This window comes from Octopus sinensis, linkage group LG6 (genome assembly GCF_006345805.1).
Source record: "Octopus sinensis linkage group LG6, ASM634580v1, whole genome shotgun sequence".
Lineage (NCBI taxonomy): Eukaryota > Metazoa > Mollusca > Cephalopoda > Octopoda > Octopodidae > Octopus > Octopus sinensis.
Window position 1 is genome coordinate 20,420,395 of NC_043002.1, and position 25,923 is coordinate 20,446,317.

Here is a 25,923-nt window from a genome sequence, read left to right on the forward strand (position 1 = left end):
CCATCTTCTATACCAAGACAAAACAATGTACATGATAACACTTCCAGTCATTTAAGATCAGAAGCCATGAGAGCCACTGCCTGATAATGCATCAGAGCATTTATTATTATTGTTATCAAGGTGGTGAGCTGGCAGAATTGTTAGCATGCTGGACAAAATGTTGAGTGTCATTTCGTATATCTTTACGTTCTGAGTTCAAACTCTGCCAAGGTCAACTTTACCTTTCATCCTTTTTAGGGTTGACAAATTAAACACCAGTTGAGTTCTAGGGTTGATGTAATCAACTTAACCTCTTCCCAAAAATTTCAGGCCTTGTGCCTTTAGTAGACAGGATTATTATTATTATTGAGGTGGTGAGCTGGCAGAATCATTAGCATGCTGGGCAAAATGCTTCATGGCATTTCGTCTGCCTGAGTTCAAATTCTGCTGAGGTTGACTCTGCTTTTCATCCTTTTGAGATTGGTAAAATAGTACCATTTGAACACTGGGGTTGATGTAATCAACTAGCTCCTTCCCTCAAAATTTCAGCCCTTGTGCCTGTAGTAGAAAGGTCTATTATTATTATTATTATTATTATGTTCCATCCTTGTCAGAGTCAGTTTAGCTTTTTGTCTCAATGAAGTGGATAAACTAAAAATACAAGTCAAGTATTAGCAGCAATGTAATCAAGTGACCCACCAGCCCCCCAAAACCTCTGGTCTTGTGGCTATATTAGAAACATTATTATTGTACGTTATTTACATTGGACAGTTATGTGTCCTCATCTTGTTTGTTGTTACCACAATGTTTCAGCTGATTTACTCACCAGCCTTCATCAGGTGTCCTGGTTGATTTTTGAACCCAACCCTGGGTTCTCATTACTGAGGTTTTTTTTTTCCTTGATATTATTATTATTATTATTTATTCAAGGCACTGCCTGGAATTGAACTCGGAATATTGGGGTTAGTAGTCAATTCCAGGCAGTGCCTTGAATAAATAATAATAATGATAATAACATAAGCAAAAAAAAATACCTTAGGAATGAAAACCCAGGGCTGGGTTCAAAATTCTACTGGGACACCTGATGAAGGCTGAAACGTTGTGGTAACAACAAACAAGATGAGGACATATATGCATCCAATGTAAATAATGTACAGAATTCCTCATCTCAAAAATATAGAACAGTATTCATCATCATCGTTTAACATCCGCTTTCCATACTAGCATGGGTTGGACGGTTTGACCGGGGTCTGGGAAGCCAGGAGGCTGCTCCAGTCTGATCTGGCAGTGTTTCTACAGCTGGATGCCCTTCCTAACGCCAACCATTCCGTGAGTGTAGTGGGTGCTTTTTATGTGCCACCGACACAGGTGCCAGACGAGGCTGGCAACGTCCACAATCAGTTGGTACTTTTTACGTGCCACCAGCATGGGAGCCAGTCAAGGGGGTGCTGGCATCAGCCACGTTCGGATGATGCTTTTTACATGCCAGCGGCACAGGTATCACAACTACAACTTCCATTTGATTTTCATTTTGATGTTGATGTACTTAACTCAATAGGTCTCCTCAAGCACAACGGGTCGCCCTATGATCCAAGGTAAGCACAACAGGCCAACCTGTGATCCATGGTACTTTGGATGGGCTGTGTATTACTGTTCCAATCCCACTGAGGTCAGCTTTGTCTTTCATCATTTTAGGGTTAATAAAATGAAGTAACAGTCACATACTAGCATTGAGGTAATCAACTAACACCTTCCCCTCAAAGTTGTTGGCCCTGTGCCTAAATTAGAAACAATTATTTCTAGGAGGTAACTTGGCAGAATAGTTAAAACCCAGAACAAAGCAGCTTGCAGTATGTCCTGAGTTCTAATCCTGCCAAAGTCAACTTTACAGATCCTTTTCCTAGGGTTGTGATTGGGTTGGGTCAAAAGCTGTTTTGACACTTTGGACCCAATCAGCCAATTTTTTTGAAAATGGCCGGGTGCAGGTACCCAGTGATTCTTGAGGGTCGCCCCCTCCATGTGTCATCGGTGCCTGGAGCCTGGCCATATAAAGAAAAACTGTTCCCAGGAACAAAGTAAGGTCCTGGAGCAGTTGAGTGAGACCTTTGTAGAAGAGGGAATGAAGGCGGCCGAGGAGGTGGAGGATTCCTCAAAGAGGGACCGCAAGAGGAAAAAAGTGAGCAACAATGGGTGCTCACCGAAAGAACCTAGGGATGAGGAAGGGGAGGCGAATCTCCCGGTCACAGAGGAGATGCACCCTCCCTCAGTTGAAAAGAAAGAGGAAGAGAAACGGGACATTGCTGGCAGTCGGTGACATAGTACTGGAATGTCCCGAACCTCGTCAGTTGGGGTTGTGCCACTGGCAGGGGAAGAGATATCGTTGGCGGGAACTGTGCTGCCAATGGTAGAATTGGATATTGGTCTTCTTCTATAGAGGCGGAGAGGTTGAAAAACACCATAAGGGAGCACCTTTAGCCTGCACACAGGATTCTGAATGGCCTCCGCAGATAGCTGTGGAGGTCATAACGTTGCCCGTGACATATAGGCTGGAGGGACTCAATGAGAAATATCGCTTGTACCCTGGCGACGCCGACACGGCACCCGCTTTGATCTTGAATGAGGCATGGGTGATAGCGGAGGATGCGGGCACAAGCGATGTTGAGGAGGAATATGGATAAGAGGTTCGAAAAGCTTCAGTGTTATTGAAAGTTCCTTTTGTTATTAAATATTGTGAACAGTATAGAGGTTTGTTGCCTACAATATACAAGAGATGAAAAATCAATCGGTGGGCGTCATTTTTTTCCCCCATTAATCATCATTTTCATTTCATATAACGTTATGTCTACGTCCAGCCCGCAGCTTCCTTTCTCTGTGTAAGGCCTTATGGCCAATATAATGAAATAAAGAAGCTTGCTTATTGCCTACATGATTCTGGGTTGTCACACTGCATGGCACCTTGGGCAAGTGTCTTCTGTTATAGCCTTGGGTCGACCAAAACCTTATGAGTGGATTTGATAGTTGGAAAATGAAAGAAGCTTGTATATATGTGTGTCTGTGTCACCCACCACCACTTGACAACCGGTGTTGGTGTGTTTACATCCCTGTAACTTAGTGGTTCAGCAAACAAGACTGACTATAAGTACCAGGCTTAAAATAAAATTAAGTACTAGGGTCAATCCATTCAACTAAAAATTCTTCAAGGCAGTGCCCCAGCATACCTTCCCAAATGACCCTTAGAAGAATTAGTATTTTTGGAATTCCTTTAACTTTTACATACTTTTGGAAACAGTTTTAACACTCAGAGTTGCTGAAGCATGGAACAAACTACCTGCATCAGTTGCTAGTTGCCAAGACATTGCATCCTTTAAAACTTCCAAGCTTCCTGAAATTCACCAACACTACACCTGTTATTCCCACCTCCATATGCGTGCACACAGGTATATCATGACTCTTACACTATTCACTTTCCTGTACTATTCAATGTACTATACATGTACCTTTGATGAGTTGTAGTGCACCTGAGCACTATACAAAATAATTTCATTTTTATTATTATTATATGTCATAGGCGCAGGAGTGGCTGTGTGGTAAGTAGCTTGCTTACCAACCACATGGTTCTGGGTTCAGTCCCACTGCGTGGCACCTTGGACAAGTGTTTTCTATTATAGCCTCAAGCCAACCAAAGCCTTGTGAGTGGTAGACAGAAACTGAAAGAAGCCCATCGTATATATGTATCGTATATATATATATATATATATGTGTGTGTGTGTATATGTTTGTCGACCCAGCATCTCTTGACAACCGATGCTGGTGTGTTTACGTCCCTGTAACTTAACGGTTCTGCAAAAGTGAGCGATAGAATAAGTACTAGGCTTACAAAGAATAAGCATGGCCACAGTCAAATGACTGAAACAAGTAAAAGGGATATGTTTCAGCAATAAAGCACACTTCTCATTGATTTAAGATGAAATGTTTCTGTGAAGCTATTTTGTTATTGATCAAAACCTGTCAAATATTTATGAGCCTTTTCTTAGTTCTCTGGGCTCCAGATTAAATAACAGACTGCCCCAACTCCATTCTCAAAGGTCCTGTTGCAGAGACTAGGCTTCCTCTTCTAAATTGAAAAATATTTCATCTCATTAACTACAAAATTCAGTGTGACTCACATTGGGGGAGACCTGCTGCTTCACATACCAACATTTCAGATCATTTCCAGATAAAAGATAACCAAGCTGATAAGAAGTGATTCAACACTACAGACACTCTTTCTTCTGCTACTCTAATGGGATTATATATCCCTATAAAAGCTCACAGGTTTTATATATCGAAACAAGCCAATGGCTTTTCATGCTTGTATAGAAACCCATGGAATTCTAAATCTCTATACAAGGCAATAGTGGAGGCGCATGGCTTAGTAGTTAGGGTGTCGAACTCATGATTGTAAGGTTGTGATTTCGATTCCTGGACCGGGCGATGCATTGTGTTCTTGAGCAAAACACTTCATTTTCACGTTGCTCCAGTCCACTCAGCTGGCAAAAATGAGTAATCCTGCGATGGACTGGTGTCCAATCCAGGTGGGGAATTTCTACGCCACTGAAACTGAGAAAACTGCCCTTATAAGCCTGGCATGGCTCAAGAAGGAACATTATTATTATTATTATACAAGTCAATGGGATGCTATATCTCTATATTAGTTCATGGGCTTATACATCTCAACATAAGACCATAGAACTCTATATCTCTGTATAAGTCCATGGGTTTTTATTTCTCTGTATAAACCCATGATTCTCTATATCACTATAATCCCACTGGACTAATATCTATATAAGCCAGCAAGATTTTATATCTCTGTTCAAGTCCATGTGATTTTATGTCTCTATAGAAGCTCGTAGGATTTTCTATACCTGTATAAGACCTTGAAATTCTACATCTCTACACAAGCTCATGTGTTCTTATATCTTTAGAGAAATCTATGTGATTCTATATCACTCTAAAACTCGTGAGGTTTTGTATTACTATAGAAGCTTTTGGAATTCTATTTCTCTATACAAGCCCATGGGTTTCTATAACTCTAAGCCCATCTCTTACACCTCTAACCATCCCGTTTTTTTTAAATACAGACATTGTGTTATCTAGAATTACATTATCTACTTTATTCTTAATTTTTCTCTCTTTTAGATGGTAGCGTATGATTTGATGGAAGATTAACTACTCTTTCTAAGAAGTCTACTGCTTACATATCTGGGGTAATGCATCAGAAACACAGAAACATTCTAAGCAAATCTTCATTCACCAACGATTTGCTCAACTCAAGGCGGTGCTCCAGCATGGCCCCAGTCAAATGACTGAAACAAGTAAAGAGAGTATGGCTCCAGACTAGTGACTAGATTTGGTTGACGGAAACCAAAACAATCCTGTCGTATGCATGTATTATCTATCTGTCTATCTATGATTATACTTATCATCATATTTTTATGCGTGTATAGGGAGTGTGTGTGATCATATTCATTATGGTCGTTTTATGCGTGTAGGGAATTTGAACCCATGCTGGGAAGAACCCAACTGGCACCTGAATGCAGCGGTTTTGACAATGAATGTCTCAGTGGTCCAATCACTAGATCTAACGACCGATCGATTTATAGCACAAATGGATGAGTACTCCACAATCACTTATTTTCTGGTACAAGACTTCCTACAGGATTCCACCTACTCGATGTCACACGAGTCAACGACGATGCCTGCAGTCGCTCAGTGTTCTCCCTTAAATCACAGCCTACAGTCTTAAAAATAAGACAAATTGGATAATTTAGTCATAGATACAGTCTTTAAAAAAAAGTCGTATTGGTCATTGCCCTCTACCAAAGATTTTGGTCGACCCAAGCTTAATTTAACAAAGCATTTGTCTAAGATGCCACGTTAGTATGATGAAAATCGAGGCGAAATGATTGCAAAACGAACATCTAAAATCACTTGGTCATGCCTGCATTCATTTTCTGTATGTGTAGATTAGTCCAAAGTCAAATAACGGGTGACGTAGACAGCAGAGTTCATTAGGTGGAGTTTTAAACGACGTGGTTGCTGTTGACTTATGATCGCCAGCGCTCCACATGTGACCGTCTCATCTGTTATTCAGATATACTGGCTTCAGGACTACATTTACCTATCTATTATTTCCCTTCTTTTTGGAATGGTGGCGTGAATTGCAAAAACTGTGACTGCTATTTCTAGCAAGTTGAGTGACCGCATAAAGCCTCCCACCTCTTTGGATCATTAGGAATTCGTGACGTGGTATATTGTTAGGTGTTAAGATAAGGTGGAAGTTTCTTTCATTTTAAAGTAAAGGATATTTTTTAATGAGTAATTTGCTGTTTTCTTCTGACTAAAATGAGGTACTGTTTGTTATTCGTTTAAATCTTGAAATTTGTCATTTTTTCGATTTAATTCCTCGCTCTTTATATATCTTTGTACTTTTACTTTATTTCATTTTTCGCTCTTTTCTTTCTTTTTTTTCACTCATCATTTTAAATTTAATCTGTCTCGATATTGTCTTTTGATTTATATTTCGTTTTTGGATTTGGTCTGCAAGATTCTTTATATGAGTTCGTGTGTTGAAGCATATTTTGTTGTCTGGGGAGAGTCATTTTCTTTTTGTGCCTTATAATGTAACACACGCACCAGTAAAATTTCCACTTATTTCTTATTTTTATTTTCCTAAAATTTACGTTGCGTCTTGCAACCTTATTATCTTTATTTTTTCTCTCTCTGCTTCTTCGTTCAAAGAGAGAAAGGGGTTATATTACTGGTACAATTTACTAAATCGATCTCACAGATTTTAAGTCATTCACGAAGGATTTGAACTCAGCCTTGTTACTCTGTACCTGTCTCTCTCACTTCAGTCGGTTCCAAATAGCACGAGATATTTGGCGTACGTAAGATGGGAGATAACTCCAAAGCTACTTGTTAACACCGGTTGTTTCTCTGAACTTGATAAACACGCTTTTGTAAACATGCTTCGAAATTGTGTGAAAACATTGTTGGCTTTGAATTATAAAACGGCCACTCAACGTCTTATCTCGTAAGTTCAATTCCACTAGAATGCCGCACCTTACATTATTATTTTTTTTTTCCATAATTATATTTAAATGTAGCTTTATTTATTGTACTTCGAAGATTTGCTGAAGGTTGATACATACTCGCACACAAACTTTCCCCGAAACAAGGTAATGGATTTGGGAACCAGATAGACAAACACATAGTGCAGATATCAATTAGCTTACAGAAAATTATAAAAGTTTAGTTCATTGTGATAACAACAATAATTAGTTGTACAAAATTTTCTTTTATTTCCTTCATCAGCAGGAAAAATATAGACCAATCTCGTTGATGTTATAAAACCTACGGGCATCGTTCATCTCCACCCGGCCACGTAATGAGAGATGGTTGAAGCACAGAGGCGACCAGTTTTGCCAAAAGATTCGCGTGCCAGATACGGTCGATAGCTTTTTTAATGTTGAGAGTCAGAGCTCACTAATGAGTGACTTGGGGGCATAGATTTCCTGTAGATCTACATTTGCGGACATCATGGTGGTTGTCACTAAAGAAGGAAAGGCATTGAAGGTGTTAGAGAAGGTTATTAATAATTACTGTCTCCCTGACTTTTGAGTTGTTCGAAGTGGGTGCGAAACGGCGATAGTTGGCAGGGTCAGTGGGGCTTATGATGTATCCCTAGGAGAGAGAAAGAGAGAGAAGATGAAGAAGAATTTAGTGGGGAGGACTGGAAAGGACATTATCAGAACCATAAGGTTACATGGCATGTATGTGCGTGTATGACAGTAAGTGAGCCTTGTGAAGTAGAGAAAGATAGTTTTGAAGATTTACCTACTGCGTGCAACGTGGAGTTGGTTACAAAGGTTAGCAACAAATGTTGAGGCTTTGTCTGTAGAAGTATTGATTACAGAACTATCGTGTTTAAGGAGTATTCCGCAGAATTGGTGGAGAAGTCTTTTGGCAAAGGTCCAAAAGGATTGCTGCAGTTTCGGTGGCTGGAGAGAGCTGTGCGATGCACGAAGGCACCTGTCATTGTCTAGATGCTGATTTTGCTGGAGTTGCGGTATAGGGTAATAGCTGTTTATTTATAAGGGTTGGTAGTTGTGGGCGCTTCACTTCAAGGACTTGAGGTTGTTTGTGAGTTGTAAAGGAACAAGACTAAAGAGATGGTCTCAGCCACTCGCTTTACTATTGCCAATTAAGGGCGAAGCATATGTACTTTAGCCTTAAACCAACAGAATTCTCATTTGTTAACTGATCCAAAGCATCACCGGGTTGTGTATGTGTGTGGTGGGGTTTGGGGATAGTATGTGAATGTGAAATTAGACACCTTTAATTACATATATAATATATACGTTATACATATATGTATATATGTAATATTAGACTTAAATATATACATAAGAGTGATAAGAAGGGGGAAAAAACAAAAACAATTCACCACCTTAGGTTGAAAAATTTGGGGTCACTGGGAAACCTCTCTTATAAATGTGTGGTGGGGAGTTGCGATAAGTAAGTAGTCGGGTGACTGGATAGATGTAGAGATAGTAATGGCTTGCCGGGTGAGAAGGAGACGGTGTTTAGGGTGTCTGCGTATCAGTCAGAGGTGGTAGTGGGAGGTTTAGATCAATCGATGTTGAGAATTGAGGACTACGAACGATTCGGTTTCTACTCCGGCGTCAACAGTATGAGATAAGCGTGAGAGCTACACGCAAAGAATATCAATCTTGAACACTCGTGTTTTAAACATAAACAAATATATTGTAAATAGTAGACGCATATACATATTTAAACTAATATGTAATATTGAAATTAAGGTTCGAAAATTAACAAATGTCTTGATTTTCTCTTTGAATGAATTTTTTTTTTTTTTTGCGAAACTGAATGTATTTAACAAATAAATGTCTCAAAACAAAGTACAAATAATTTTTTTTTATTATTTAAGGTCCTTTAGCTGAACAATTATCTGATGAATGTATTTAGTAAACACTATTCTTTCCCCTTCCCATCCAAATTGATATGCTGGTCTTTGATGAAAGCCTTTAATCAAAGGTCTACTCGGGAAGAGCGGTTTGAAGTTGAAAAACTTTTGAACAAGGGAGGGAATTGGGTAATTGCGTTTTTTTTCCTTGATATTTTCATGCTTCATACGTAAAGATAGGCAAAATAACTCTTGTCTACGTTTTGTCCACGACAGCTTATTTCTGTATTCAATGCTAACTCCTATACCTAAAGACTATTTCATCCAGTGATCTGCTCAGTATATGTCCTCTTTCTTGATCCACTAAATTATACAAGTCTTCAGTACCTTATTTACAGCCAGGTTGAGTTGGTTATTGTGAGCTGAGTGACTAGACCGCTCACTCAATATAACACTGGTGACACGATACGTATCCAAGACCTCTCTCTTGGCTGCTAGCTCATGCTTGCAGACAGCTGTGACATTCATATAATGATATTCTTGTGAGATAATGTCATTCATGTAATATCATGTACCTTGTTTTCTGCCACACAAGTTGAATATTTAGGACCAAAATTTAGAGCCAAAATAGTTTGCTCAACTTATTCACCAAGACGACTTTGGAGAACCAAAAATTCTATGTGAAATGACAAGATTTGGAATGGTAGTGACAATGTTTGAAATGTTTACACAATATACTTGTATGCAGAAAAATATTGTAATAACATTCATATGGTATCACTCATATCATGATATTGTGATGTTATTCATATATCATTGATAACATGATCTTGAAGATTTGAGTACACAATATAATTGCTTCTCAGATGTGCCTTGTACTTTTTTGCTTGGAACAGTGCTTCTGATTTCTTTTAATTACTAAAAATTAAATTACTGGGAATTTGTGGTCTAGGTTGTTGCCAGTACTGCAGGACTGGCTCCTGTGCAGGTGGCACATAAAAATCACCATTTGAGCATGGCCGTCGCCAGTACCACCTGACTGGCCCTCGTACCGGTGGCACGTAAAAACACCCACTACACTCTCGGAGTGGTTGGCGTTAGGGAGGGCATCCAGCTGTAGAAACTCTGCCAGATTAGATTAGAGCCTGGTGTAGCCATCTGGCTTGCCAGTCCTCAGTCAAACCGTCCAACCCATGCCAGCATGGAAAGTGGATGTTAAGCGATGATGAAGATGATGATAATTCATGTTATAAATTTTATGTAATGACATATTCCCTACCTGGATGGAACACTAGTCTGTTGCAGGATTACTCATTTTTGCCAGCTGAGTGGATTGGAACAATGTGAAATAAAATGTTTTTGCTCAAGAACACAACACATCGCCTGATCCAGGAATCAAAATCACAATCATAAGTCCAACACCTTTACCACTTAGCAACGCCCCTCCACTCATACAAATTTAAATAGCCTAAAATTATAACAATAACATGACACCAGATTTTAGTGCCACATAAAAAGCACCCAGTACACCCTGTAAAGTGGTTGGCACTAGGAAGAATATTTAGTCAGAGAAACCATGCCAAAACAGATATTAGAGCTTGCTACAACCCTCTGGCTTGCCAGCTCCTGTCAATCTGTGCAACCAATGCCAGCATGGAAAGCAGATGTTAAATGATGTTGATGGTAATGGTGATGATGAATATGCCAGTGACTTAGTAGCTTATTGGATAAACACATTAATATCGGAAAGTGTCACTGAAGAGGTCACAAAAGATTTCTAGACAATGGAGATAGATTACAATAAGAACAATAATAAACAAGTGAAGAATGAATATGTGGTGTATGTGTTTATTTGGCCAAAAAGGAAAAAAAAAATGACCATCCTGAAATACAACAATATCTGTTTCAACACACGACTTCACATCAGGAATCTTGCAACACAAATTCATAAACATTAATATCCTTTGTTTAGAAATAGAAGTTCCTAGTCTGCGACTTATTCAGAAATAAGAAACTTGCTGATATTTGTAGAGTGAAACATATTGTAGATACAAATATTGTATCTATACTCTGGAAAATGTATTATTTATGTCAATATTACTTTGAAATTTAAGGCAGTGAGCTGGCAGAATTGCTAGCATGCTGGGCGAAATTCTTAGTGATATTTCGTCTGCCATTACATCCTGAGTTCAAATACCATCGAGGTTGACTTTGCTTTCCATCCTTTCAGGGTCACTTAACCCCTTCATTACCAACCCAGCTGAAACCGGCTCTGGCTCTGAGTACAAATGTCTTGTTTTCATAAGTTTTGAATTATAATCTTCCACCAAATCTTAGTTACAATTAATGTCCCTAACACCAGCTGAATGATAACGAAGTTATTTTACTAAATTCTTTATTATATTTAAAGTAATTGAAAGAAGTACAGAGCATCTCAACAGAAATACAGTAACGAATGGGTTAAATAAGTACTAGTTACACACTGGGGTCGATGTAATTGACTTAATCCTTTACTCCAAATTTGAGGCCTCAGGCTTCCAGTAGGAAGGAATATTACTTTGAAATTTATGGTGGTGAGCTGACACAGTTGTTAGTACACTGGACAAAATGCTAAGAATTTCGTCTGTCTTTACATTTTGAGTTCAAATTCTGCCAAGGCTAACTTTGCCTTTTATCCTTTCGGGGTCAGTAAAATAAATACCAACTGAGTACTGGGGTCAATGTAATCAACTTGCTTCCTCCCCTAAACTTGCTGGCCTTGTGCCAAAATTTGAAACTGATATTACACTGAAATAGCATTTTAATTTAACAATGAACTGGTTAATATGAGCGATATTTTGTGGGACATTGAAAGAGTTAAAACTACATAAGATAATGGTTTATTTCTTATTCAGTTCCAGTTCGGTGAGCAGTTCTGTGAAAATTTACACCAAAACTGGAGACAAAGGTTAGTTATGCATTTTAAAATATGCAATTACTTAATTGATTAATAAATTTTTGTCACTACTACTACTAAGACAATGAATTGACAGAATCATCTGAGTGATCAGTTTGGAAATAAGTGATCTAAAATGGTTGTAAAGCAAGTGAATCACGGAGAACAGAATCCTTCATCATGAAGCGGATACTTTGTAAACAGGACTTGATCTCAATCCCAGTGACTGTTCAGCTTGAAAATGTCTGTAACATCTGAAGAAAGTTCTCTTGGTCCAAAGCCAGACTTGCTAATCACATGAGATCTTGTGATGACATTTACCAATTGGAGAGATGTCCTTCATAAAGAAGTGACAATTGTCATTGTGTGTGTGTGTGTGTGTCCTTGTCTTTGTCTTTACATTATACAATAGATTTAAACAGTTGTCATCATCATATAAGTTGTGTTTGTCATTCTAGTCTTCTCTGAAAACATATCTGGCCATGGGGTAATATTACCTTGTTTGGAAACGAGTGAAGGTTGGTGACTGGAAAGGCATCCACTCAGAAAATCTATCTTAGTAAATCTTACTAATGCAAGCATGGAAAAGTAGACATAAAAACGATGAAGAGGATGATGATGATAGTCATGAATACTCAGGTGAAGGCATACACATTTGCACACACACATGCACGCACACACACATGCACGCACACACATTACCTAGCACAGATGTACAAATGAAAACACACACACACACAGTACCTAATACAGACATACAAATTAAAACACATGCACACACACATACACACACACACATTCACAAGCACACACACACACAGTACCTAGCACAGATGTACAAATGAAAACACAAACACACAGTACCTCGCACAGACATAAAATTAAAACACATGCACACGCATACACTCACACACACAGAGTACCTAATGCAAACATACAAATGAAAACACATGTGCACACACACACACACATACACTCACTCACACACACACATTTACCTGAAGTAGTGTTGAAGACTGATAACAACAGTGATGATGATGATGATGGTGGTGGTAATGCTTTCTGCATCAATGGTGATGAGCATTGATGATGATTATGCTGCTGCTGATAAGGATTATATTAGTGATGCAAATGAAGAAGATGATAATAGTGATAATGGTGATGATGATGTAGATAATATGGTGATAGAGATGATGATAAAGATATTAGCAAGACTGATGATAATGTTTCCTGGAAATGACAAATAATGATCATAATAACTATAGAACATCCAGTATTATATCCTCTCTCTCTCTCTCTCCATCTTTCTTACTGTCTATCTTTATTCCTTCAACACACAGGCAAGTCCTCAACATTTACAGGAGAAAGGAGATTCAAGGATGACCTGATATTTGATGCTCTTGGTTCAACAGATGAACTCTCATCTGCTCTTGGGTATGTATCTATTTATTTATGTGTCTGTCTGGCCATCCATATGTCCATCTATCCCTCCATCTCTCATATATCACATTCTATAGTCTTTCTATCTTCTATATACTCACTGCTTTAGTAGAGAAAATGGCCTTAAAATAGCCTTGTTGTGCTGTTATCTTTACATTCCAAGCACCTTTAATTACTTTCTCAATTCTAAACTTCTCTACCTAGCCATCACCTATAACCAGTTTGGTCTATCTTCTACACATCTGCATACAATGCAACCATGCCTATCCCTACCTTCTGGACCTGCTGGCAATTCAAGTCAACTGACTGATCAGTAGTCTGCTTGTTTTCTGACAGCAGATCTACTGTACCCCTGACTCATCAGGTAAGAGTTAAGGGGCTGACTAAAACACTCCTTTTGTGTATGTCTGTCCATATCCTCCAGGCAACCAAACCTTGCAGCTCAAATTCCTCCGAGTGGTTTACTCATAGTTGCATTGTAGCATTTCAGGCAATGAACTTAGCCTACAACATTCAGAGAAAATTATCCTCACTTACAAAGTGGAAAGGGTAACTAGCACCTCAATTCCTGCTAGACCACTAATTCTTTTTTTTTTTTTATGACTGAGACCTTTGGAAATATGCTGTGCTTGAGAAGACCTGGCAGGCCAAATGAGACCATAACCTCGAGGCCTATGCCAGGGGAGTAACCAACCCTCTTATGCGTACCTTTCCTTCATTGGACACTAAACTCTGCTTGCGAAGACCTGCTGAGGCAAGTGAAATCGAAATCAAATTCGATGACTGGCATCCGTGCTAGTGGAGTGCTAAGAGCACCATCCGAGCGTGATCATTGCGAGAGCAGCTAACTCGCTTCTGTGCCAGTGGCACGTAAAAAGCACCCTTCAAACGTGATCGTTACCAGCGTTGACTTACTGGCACTTGTGCTGGTGGCACATGAAAAAACATTCGAGTGAGGTCGTTGCCAGTCCCGCTGGACTGGCTCCTATGCAGGTGGCACGTTAAAAACACCATTTGAGCATGGCCGTTGCCAGTACCACCTGACTGGACCTCGTGCTGGTGACACGTAAAAGCACCCACTACACTCTTTGAGTGGTTGGCGTTAGGAAGGGCATCCAGCTGTAGAAACTCTGCCAGATCAAATTGGAGCCTGGTGCAGCCATCTGGCTTGCCAGTCCTCAGTCAAATCGTCCAACCCATGCTAGCATGGAAAGCAGACGTTAAACGATGATGATGATGAATAAAACTTTTAAGTAGATGGTGATTGTAACACTTTTTGTGTCTTATTCAGTTAGGTGAAGATTGAAAAAAAAATGTAGAAAATTGCAGCAGTATATCTTTAATCAGCAGTCTCTAATCTTTAGAAAAAATTACCCTCTCCTACAAACTGAACAGCTTTTCACCCAGCCTTTTAACCATTTACACTGTGAATGATGCCTCTACACACGGCACTGCCTGCGAGCTCTCCTGCTTCCCAAACTGCTGCCAATTCTCTTGTCTTTTGCCAAAAGGACCTCCATCAACTTTTTGGAATCCTTTCCCTTACCTTCTCAAATCTGATAGTTCTGTAATCAGTGCTCCAGCAGAGAAAGCCTCCTTATTTGTTATCTACTTTGTATTCAACTCCGCATCTTTTTTTAGACAATAAGACGTAATTTTAGAGGAATTTTTATTTTTAGCATGCTGAACTGTGAAATACAGGCTTCCTCTGGGACTCGTACTAGTATTGGTGTAATATAAATTATGAACCCAAATGTTTACGCAATATAAAGAGTTCCAAGTTATTTCTCCTGAATCTTCTCCCATCAATACAAGAAATGTAACTCTTGTTGAATTTTTGCATGTATTATTTCCCTTGGTTAATTGCCATGTTTGTACCAAGTGTTGAGATATTGAGTGTTCGTCCCTTTTCACGACTTGAAAGGAAAATATAGTAAAAACAGAGATAAAGTCAAAGACAAAGAATTAAAAGAAATCGTGAAAGACTTGAATCTATAATTCAAAGAGAAGTTGCAGAAAATTTGGTTATTCATTCTGACGAACGGCCAGCATACTCCAATATAAATTGTCTACATTTTCACCATTCTATTCTCAACCAACAAAGACATTGTGTTGATCCTAACACTGGAACCAATATTCAAGCAATTGAAAGAACCTAATTGAATTTGAAAATTTGTAGATTAAAAAAGATGAAAGGAGTGAACCAAAGAACCTTCCAATCTCATCTTGATTATTTCTGTTGATGAAGAAGAATTCTGAAGACGTATGTCTTGCGTTTCTAGCAGATGTTTGCTCAATTCATCGATAAAATTATTTTGATAATAATAAAACCATGTTTTATTTATGTCTTAGTAATTAAGGAAATTAGGAATAAACAACATAGGTGTAGGAGTGGCTGTGTGGTAAGTAGCTTGCTTACCAACCACATGGTTCTGGGTTCAGTCCCACTGTGTGGCACCTTGGGCAAGTGTCTTCTACTATAGCATCGGGCCGACCAAAGCCTTGTGAGTGGATTTGGAAGATACAAGAAACTGAAAGAAGCCCATCGTATATATGTATGTGTTTGTGTGTCTGTGTTTGTCCCCCAACATCGCTTGACAACCGATGCTGGTGTGTTTACGTCCCCATAACTTAGCGGTTTGGCAAAAGAGACTGATCGAATAAGTACTAGGCTTACAAAGAATAAGTCCTGGGGATCGATTTGCTCAACTAAAGGTGGTGCTCCAGCATGGCCACAGTCGAATGACTGAAACAAGTAAAAGAGTAAAAGAGTAAAGAGTAATATAATAATTAAAATAAGTGCATAGATCACACACCAAAGTAAATTTTCTTGCTTAGATCACACACCAAAGTAGCACTAGCACAAAGTAAGCTAAAAAGTAACTGAAAGTAATCGCCCTTTAAGTTGTAGATCACACACCAAATTAGCATTGAACTATCATTATTATCATCATTGTCATCTTCCTCATTGTCTTTGTCATTTTTCAGGTTTGCAGCTGAACTATGTAAAGAGAAAGGTCATACAATGGATAACAGACTTCAAACTGTAAGTGAGACTCTCTTGCTATTTCTTTTTTATTTTAATGTCCTTTTCATGAACCTTTTCAGGGTCTCAGTGACTGGTGGTAGCAAAGGATCAAGGTATCCTTAAACCAAAGGCCTTTCCTAAATGCTTGAAACTGTGTGTCACTGTGTACACTGCTTATGGCAAATGAAGGCCAGAAGTTACACTAAGAAACAGATTAAGTCTCTCTGTTGTAGATAAACATTGTTTAATTAGTTTTCCTCACACAATTATTTGATTTATATGTGCAGAATATTTTATGTATGGAACCATCCGATCGTGGCCGTTGCCAGCGCCGCCCCGATTGGTACGTAAAAAGCACCATCCGTTTGTGGCCATTGCCAGCCTCGCCTGGCCACCGTGCCGCTGGCATGTAAAATGCACCATCCGTCCGTGGCCGTTTGCCAGCTCCGTCTGGCACCTGTGCGGGTGGCACGTAAAAAGCACCCACTACACTCACGGAGTGGTTGGCGTTAGGAAGGGCATCCAGCCGTAGAAACACTGCCAGATCAGACTGGGCCTGATGTAGCCTTCTGGCTTCACAGACCCCAGTTGAACCGTCCAACCCATGCTAGCATGGAAAGTGGACGCTAAATGATGATGATGATACATAGAAATGACAGAGTTTGTTGAAATAGGGAGTTTTTATGTTGTTAGAAGAAAATTGAACAGAAAACCTTCAAACAATGAAATTGTTCAGAGTGTAGAATTGATAGAATTGGCATAGTGACAGACAAAATAGTTTGCAGTATTTTGCTATGTCCATTTATGTTTTGAGTTCAGATCTTGCCTTTTATCTGTCAGTGGTCGATAAAATAAAATACTAGTTGTTTACGGGGGGGGGGGGGATAGTATCAACTAACTCCTCTCCTCTCAAAATTGTTGGCCTAGGTCGACTTTGCCTTTCATCCTTTTGGGATTGATAAATTAAGTACCAGTGAAACACTGGGGTCAATGTAATTGACTAGTCTCCTCCCCCCGAATTTCAGGCCTTGTGCCTTTAGTAGAAAGGATTGTTATTATTATTATTATTATTATTATTGTTATTATTATTATTATTATTATTATTATTGTTATTATTATTATTATTGTGAGGACGCATAAACTAGTGGTTAGGGTATTGCAGTCATGATTGCGAGATTGTGGTTTCAATTCCTAGACTGGTAGTGTGTTGTTCTTGAGCAAAACACTTGATCTCACATTGCTCTTTGAGCTCTTTGACACCTGACATGTGGTACACCGTGTACCTGTTCAGGTCATGTTGACTTGATGAAGGGAGTGAGCTAATGTCCAGCACATACACTTGATTACTTTAGACAATCATTTGTGCAGGTCATTCAGCAAAAAATCTGAACACTCACACGTCGTCTTCGATGGGAGAGTCAATCATCATCATCATCATCATCAAGGTAGCGACCTAGAAGAACCATTATCACATCAGATAAAATGCGTAGTGATGTTGCTTCTGACTTTATATTCTGAATTCAGATGCCACTGTGGTTGACTCTGCGTTTCATCCTTCTAGGGTTGAAAAAATAAGTACCAGTTGAACTTTGGAATCGATGTAACCAATTAACCCCTTCACCTGAAGTTGTTGGACCTGTGCCAAAACTTGAAACCAGTATTCTATATCCTTAAATTATATTTGACCCTTTTCATACCAATCTGCTTGAAACCACCTCTGCCTCTGTAGTACAGCTGTCTTATTTTCAAAAGTTTTGAACTAAAATCTTCCACCAAACCTTAGTCACAATTTATGTTCCTAACACTAGCTTAATGATAACTAAGTTATTTTACTAAATTCTTTGTTATATTTAAAATTAATTGAAAAATCACAGAACATGGTAAAATATGGCAACAAAAGGGTTAAGGTGACAAGATGGCAGAAGTGTTAGCACATTGGGTAAAATGATTAGCTGCATTTCGTCTGTCTTCACATTTTAAGTTCAAACCCCACCGAGGTTGACTTTGTCTTCTATTCTTTTGGGGTTGATAAAATAAATATCAGTTTACCAGCATCGCCTTACTGGCATCTGTGCCGGTGGCATGTGTAAAAGATTCGAGTGAGGTCGTTGCCAGTACCGCCTGACTGACCCCGTGCCGGTGGCACGTAAAAGCACCCACTACACTCTCGGAGTGGTTGGCGTTAGGATGGGCATCCAGCTGTAGAAACTCTGCCAGATCAAGATTGGAGCCTGGTGCAGCCATCTGGTTTGCCAGTCCTCAGTCAAATCGTCCAACCCATGCTAGCATGGAAAGCAGACGTTAAAACGATGATGATGATGATGATGATGATGAGCACTGGGGTTGATGTAATTGATTTACCTTCTTCCCCCTGAAATTGCTGGCCTTGTGCCAAAATTTGAAACCATTATTATTATTATTTCTTTATCAAAATAATGATGGTATTTGATAGTTTTTGTCAAACAAGTAGATTTAGCTGACTGGTCTCAGTGTTGCTTATTTTCAAGAGCAAATGTGTATTTGATGTCATGAAACTATGTTAGTTACTAGTTGCTGGTGTCATCTTTCACTGTTAAGTTAAACCTTTTTTACAAGTGGGGTTACCAAACCTCCATCACAGCTACTTACATCTCTACAGCTGTCTTCACACTAGGCCAGCTGCAATATTTATCACACGGCTGTGTCCAACTCAAGAGTTAGGATTAGGTGACTAGGCAGAATCTGTAGAGGAACAGCAGGCAGAATTTCATATGTTATTTAGACTCTGAATTCAAGTCTTGTTGAAATGAAACTCTTTATTGAAAAGTATTTTATTTGCTGCATAGTAGTGACCACAGTTGATCTGGAGGAAAGAAATGATATTACTAACAACTGTTGTTCACATTTCCATCAGGTGCTTGCTGTCTAGGCTAATGCATACTTTATCTTCCAACTTTAAAAAAAGAGTTAAAGATAGGTAGATGTGTGGTTGTGTGGTAAAAAGTTTATTTCCTAACCACATGATTCTGGGTTCAGTCCCACTGCATGGCATCTTGGGCGAATGTCTTCTTCTATAGCCTTGGGTTGACCAAAGTCTTCTGAGTGAATTTGTTAGATGGAAACTGAAAGAAGCCTACCATATATTTATATAAGCGGATTTGATAGACAGAAACTGAAAGAAGCCTGTTGTATATATATATATATATATATATGTATGTATGTATGTATGTATATAGTTGTGTGTTTGTGTCTGTATTTGTCCCCCCACCATTGCTTGACAACTGATGTTGGTGTGTTTAGGTCTCTGTAACTTAGCAGTTTGGCAAAAGAGACTGATAGAATAAGCACCAAGCTTAAAAAGAGTAAGTGCTGGGTCGATTTATTTGATTAAAATTTTTCAAGGCAGTGCCCCAGCATGGCCACAGTCTAACTAATGACCAAAACAAGTAAAAAATAAAATATATTAAACATTATAAGCAACAGTTTGAACAATTTTCCGGGCAAGTGCTAGAAGTGTGGCTTGAGATTCTCATATCTATTGCTGGGCAGATGATCATATTACTTGCTACACTTTGGCACACTTAACATTCCAGCTTCTCAAATTAGTTCCTGTATTTTCTGCTATTTTAATTGTACTCTTTCATTAACACAATATGTGTTCATTGGTCACTGAGCACAGCCATTCTCAAACCAACAGATACATCCTTTCCAAGAAAAATGTTAAAGTTTTGTCCTCTTCCCTCGTTATTGACAATAGAAAACAGAATTTGTGTCTGTATAATTTTCTTTCCTATGTCATGGTATTGGATAAATTTAAAGGGTTTAAAACCATCTTAATTGTATTCATTCAACTGTTTGTTTTATACCTGTATTTCCATGCTGTTTTACCATGGGTTAAATCAGTGGTTTTTTATCTTTAGACCCCTTTGATTACCATTTTATTCTGGTGGACCCCCCCCCCATAGCCATTTTACGTTTAAAAACTAGTTTTATTGATACTTCTTTCAAAATTCCTATTTTGTCTTTCTCACATTAACTTGTGTAGGTTGAACTATGTAAAATGTTAGAGAAAACTAGCTGTTTCTTGCAATGCATACATCTAAAGCCAAATTTGTTGCGGGGACCCCTAAAAATCTTATATGGACCATCAGGGGTCACATGGACCCTGGTTGAGAACTATTGGGTTAGCTGAATGTATTACTGAGGCATTGTTTTTGTAACCAGATATCCTTCCTGTTGTTGACCCTTACCTGTTTTTCACACACACACACACACACACACAAACACAAACACAAACAAACATACACACACACACACACACAATGGGCTTCTTTCAGTTTCCATCTACCATACCCACTCACAAGGCTTTGGCTGGCCTGAGGCTGCGATAGTGCCCAAGGAGTGTCATGAAGTGGGACTGAACTTGAAACCATGTGGTTGAAAAGCAAACATCTTCACCACACAGCCATGCCACCACCTAAACATCACAATCTATCCATCCTCTTTTTCAGTCTTCAGAGTTTCCTCCCTTCTATGACAAAACACTGGCAGATATTACAGTTCTATATTTAAGAGATGAGGAATTATGTACATTATTTACATTATTTACATTTGACGGATATTTGTCCTTATCTTATTTGTTGTTAACACGTTTCGGCTGATATATACCTCCAGCCTTCATCAGGTGTCTTGGGGAAATTTCGAACATGGGTTTTCATTCCTAAGGTATTTTTCGATGTTGTTGTTGTTATTATTATTATTATTATTATTATTATTATTATTATTCAGGTCACTGCTTGGAATTGAACTTGGAATCTTGGGGTTAGTAGCCTGCGCTCTTAACCACTATGCCATATGCCCATGGGTTCGAAATTTACCCAAGACACCTGATGAAGGCGGGAGGGTATATCAGCCGAAATGTTGTGTTAACAACAAACAAGATGAGGGCAAATATCCGTCAAATGTAAATAATGTAAATAATATACTGGCAGATATTGTGACCCCCTTCGGTCATGACTGACCATGAGATTGAACCTAGAAAGTTTCCCTCCAAGGCACAAGGCTGGGCAAGGTTGTTTATGGAAGACCAGCAGTCGCCCACACACACCAACCTCCCCTCTCCATGCCACTGATGTTATCCAAGGGAAAAGCAAAGGCTGATACAGCTTGGCACCAGTGACATCGCTACTCATTTATTAATGTGCAAGTAGCTGAGCACTCCACAGACACATGTACCCTTAATGTAGTTCTCAGGGAGATTCAGTGTGACAAGGCTGGCCCTTTGAAATACAGTTACCACAAGAACAGGAAGAAAGAATGAGAGAAAAGTTGTGGTGAAAGAGTACAGCAGGGTTCCCCCCCCCCTCCTGCTAGAACCTTGTGGAGCTTTAGGTGTTTTCACTCAATAAACACTCACAATGCCCGGTCTGGGAATCGAAACCATGATCCTACGACCACGAGTCTGCTGCCCTAACCACTGGGCCATTGCGCCTCCATACTGGCAGATTTATTACTCTATTTATGTCCAATCACATTGAGGTGTCTTACACTGAGTCAGCTAGTGAGTCTGTTGTTGTTTATATTTCAAATAATTGGTGCTTATCATGTGTGGTACCATTAACAGTGAAGGCACATGGCTTGGTGGTTAGAGCATCAGGCTTACAGTTGCGAGGTTGTGAGTTTGATTCCTGGACTGGGTTGTGTTGCGTTCTTGAGCAAGACACTTTATTTCACATTGCTCCAGTTCACTTAACTGTAGAAATGAGTTGTGATGTCACTGGTGCCAAACTGTATTGGCCTTTACCTTTCCTTTGGACAACATCACCGGTATGAAGAGGGAAGACCAGTATGCATGGGGGAGGGCTGGTCTTCCACAAACAACCTTGCCCAAACTTGTACATTCGAGGGGAACTTTCTAGGTGCAGTCCCATACATTCTAGGTGTAATCCCATTCATTCATGACTGAAGGGGATCTTTGCCCTTTGCTCTCACCCTTTGCCCTTGTACCATTGACATTAAAATCTTTAGCATTTAATTCATAACAATTATAGTAGTACAAAGAAATTTACCTGTTTCTTTTTAAAAACTGTTAATTTTTAAAACAATGTTTCTTTGAATTTCTCACTACATAGATCCAGTGTGTGTTGCAGGATGTTGGATCCAATATTGCAACACCTAAATCTTCAGCATCAGAGACCCAGTTGAGTGAGTATTCCCAATTCAGAGGGGTTTTCTTAAAATTTTCTTTGGCATTCAGCTGATTAAATTTTTTTAAATATTTAATTTGAGAAGGAGGTGCGGTACACCCTTAATCCCAATACCCTTTTCTGTAATGGCTGTTTTAAGGATATATATTTAATCAGGATGCATATATATATATTATATATATATAGCAATAAGAAAATGGAGGAGAACAATAGATGGTTCATCAACTTTTAGACATGATATTATGTTAACTTATTTATTTATTTACTAAACTGATAATTACAATAATATACATACATATAACATATTATTCTTTACATATAAGATATAAAATATAGTAATATATAAGGATACCAGCAATTATAAAAAACATGAATATAAATTGGGAAAATAACTTACAGCTGTTTCAGGCAATAGATAAAAATACCTCATTCTACCTTTATTACTCAAGTGGATTGCAGTAATTGGTAGATGAACATGAGGTACTTGTATATATCTCTAGGCTTGAGTTTCATCTTCATTATCATCACTTTATATATGTATATGTGTGTGTGTGTTTGTATATAAAGAAAGAGAGTGGGGAGATAAACCAAACATGGCTGAGAGAGAGAGAGAGAGAACTTATACATTGCTTAATAATTCTATTATTATTCTATTGGTTTCAGCCAGAGGCTGTGGTGACGCTGGGGCACCACCATTTATAAATATCAATTATAAATATTCCTGACAGAAAATGATATATATGTGACAATACAATTCAGTGTAGTAAAGAGCAAAATGCAACTTATGGTTTATTTAGCTTTCATTTGGTCAAGAAAAAAAACTACACAAGCAAGATCAGAAGAATAAATGTATATATGAATGTATGTATATTTGTATGCATACATATAGGTGCAGGGGTGGCTGTGTGGTAAGTAGCTTGCTTACCAACCACATGGTTCCAGGTTTAGTCCCACTGCGTGGCACCTTGGGCAAGTGTCTTCTACTACAGCCTCGGGCCAACCAAAGCCTTGTGAGTGGATTTGGTAGATGGAAGTGTGTGTGTATATGTTTGTCCTCCCCAACATCGCTTGACAACCGATGCTGGTGTTTATGTTTCCATCACTTAGAGGTTTAGCAAAAGAGACCGATAGAATAAGTACTAGGCTTACAAAGAATAAGTCCTGGGATCGATTTGTTTGACTAAAGGCATTGCTCCAGCATGGCCACTCAAATGACTGAAGCACTTGAAAAAAAGAAAAAGAATACATATGTATGTATATTGCTTATATATATGTATATCTGTCTGTTTTTCTGTCTGTGTGTCCCTCTCTCTATATGTTTATGTGTGTGTGTACATATCTATGTGTGTTCATAGTAGCCATGTTCTCACTTGGATTATGTTTTTTCTATATATTTCCGAATTTCTTTTCCTCTTCATTGCTAAACTTTGAAGAAAACGATGACAAATGGAAAGGTTGAATATGTGTATATAAACAAACACAGTTGTGGTTGGATAGATAAGAAAATATACACATCATATATAGACACACACATATATATATAAATATATATGGCATTCCAGTCCATACAAGAATGGAAAGAAGGACATAAAAAATGACGATGATTACAAATATATATGTACACACACACACACACACACACACACACACACGCATAGTTGTGTGATTAAGAAGCTTGCTTGCCAGTCATGTGATCTTGGGTTCATTCCTTGGGCAAATGTCTTCCACTAATCTCAAGTTGACCAAAGTATACACACACACACACACACACACGCGGCTGTATATATATGTGTGTATTTGTGTGTATACCTTTGTGAAGATATCACATGATGCTTCGTATATGAGTGTCGTCATCATACCAGTGGTGTCCTTTGTTTCCAGTCTTCTGTATAAACATGTCCGGCCACGAGAAGATATTACATTACTTGGAAACAAATGATAACTGGTGTCAGGAAGGGCATCTGGCCTTAAAATATCTGCCTCAACAAACTCCATCTGACCCATGCAAGCATGGGAAAGTGGATTTTATGTATATATATATATATATATATATATATGCACAATGGGCTTCTTTTAGTTTCCATCTGCCAAATCCACCTACAAAGCTTTGGTCAGCTTGGAGCCATAATAGAAGACTGCTCAAGGTGACGTGTGTGGGACTGAATCTGCGACCACACAGCTACACCTGCACTTTTGTAATAATAATAATATAATAATAATAATAATAATAATAAAATAATAATAATAATAATCTTTTCTACTCTAGGCACAAAGCCCAAAATTTTTGGGGAGGGGGCCAGTCTATTAGATTGACTCCAATACACAGCTGGTGCTTAATTTATTGACCCCGAAAGGACAAAAGGCTAAGTTGACCTCAGCAGAATTTGAACTCAGAATGTAAAGACAGACAAAATACCCATTTCTTTACTACCCACAAGGGGCTAAACACAGAGGAGACAAACAAGGACAGACAAACGGATTAAGTCGATTACATCGACCCCAGTACGTAGCTGGTACTTAATTTATCAGCCCCGAAAGGATGAAAGGCAAAGTCGACCTCGGTGGAATTTGAACTCAGAACGAAATACCGCTATGCATTTTGCTATGCATTTTGCCCGGTGTGCTAACGTTTCTGTCAGCTTGCCACCTTAATAATAATAGTGATAATCCTTTTTACCACTGGCACAAGGCCTGAAATTTGGGAGGAGTGGGGCTAGTTGATTACATCAACCCTAGTGTTCAACTGGTACTTATTTCATTGACTACAAAAGCATGAAAAGCAAAGCCAACCTTGACAGCATTTAAGCTCAGAACACGAAGACAGGTGACATGCTACCAAGCATTTCATCCAGCGTGCTAATGGTTCTGCTAGCTTGTCACCTTAATAATGGTTTCTGATTTATGCACAAGGCCAGCAATTTTGAGGGCAGGGGTTTGTCATTACTATTAATGACTCCAGTAATTTTATTTATCCTGGAAGGATGAAAGGCAAAGTTAATTTCATTGTGGTTTTCAATTCAGAAGGTGAACAGCCATAACTAAATACCATCAGAGCTTTTGTCTGATTCGTTAATGATTTTATTAATCCACTGCCCTAAATAATGGTTATAATGATTTCTAACTTGAGTTGGTCTGAAAAAAGAAAAAATACTAAATTACCAATTTGTGGAATGTTTCTCCTTTACTAAACTTTATTTACACTTCAACAGTGTTGATTGTTTCATTTCCCTTTGATCATCACACACACACACACATGCAGACACAAACATACACACACTCACAAACACATACACACACAAACACACACATACAAACACTCACAAACACACACACATACACACAAGCACACACACTCACACTCACTCACAAACACACAAACACACACACA

At 38.7% G+C, this 25,923-nt stretch overlaps 1 protein-coding gene across 3 annotated transcripts in view; it reads left to right on the top strand.

The window, feature by feature from the left end:
• LOC115213064 (corrinoid adenosyltransferase) overlaps positions 1-25,923 on the top strand; it is a 159,465-nt gene that overhangs the window by 36,358 nt on the left and 97,184 nt on the right. The window contains exons 1-5 of one of the 3 annotated variants that reach the window (XM_029781974.2): positions 5,968-6,368; positions 11,842-11,894; positions 13,223-13,316; positions 16,311-16,368; positions 22,461-22,533. In XM_029781974.2, the coding sequence (XP_029637834.1) occupies positions 6,364-6,368; positions 11,842-11,894; positions 13,223-13,316; positions 16,311-16,368; positions 22,461-22,533 (283 nt within the window). In that variant the 5' untranslated portion in view covers positions 5,968-6,363. Of the gene's footprint in view, positions 1-5,967; positions 6,369-6,873; positions 7,055-11,841; positions 11,895-13,222; positions 13,317-16,310; positions 16,369-22,460; positions 22,534-25,923 lie in introns of those variants that run through there. The other 2 variants (XM_029781973.2, XM_036503698.1) reach the window with 2 other exon arrangements.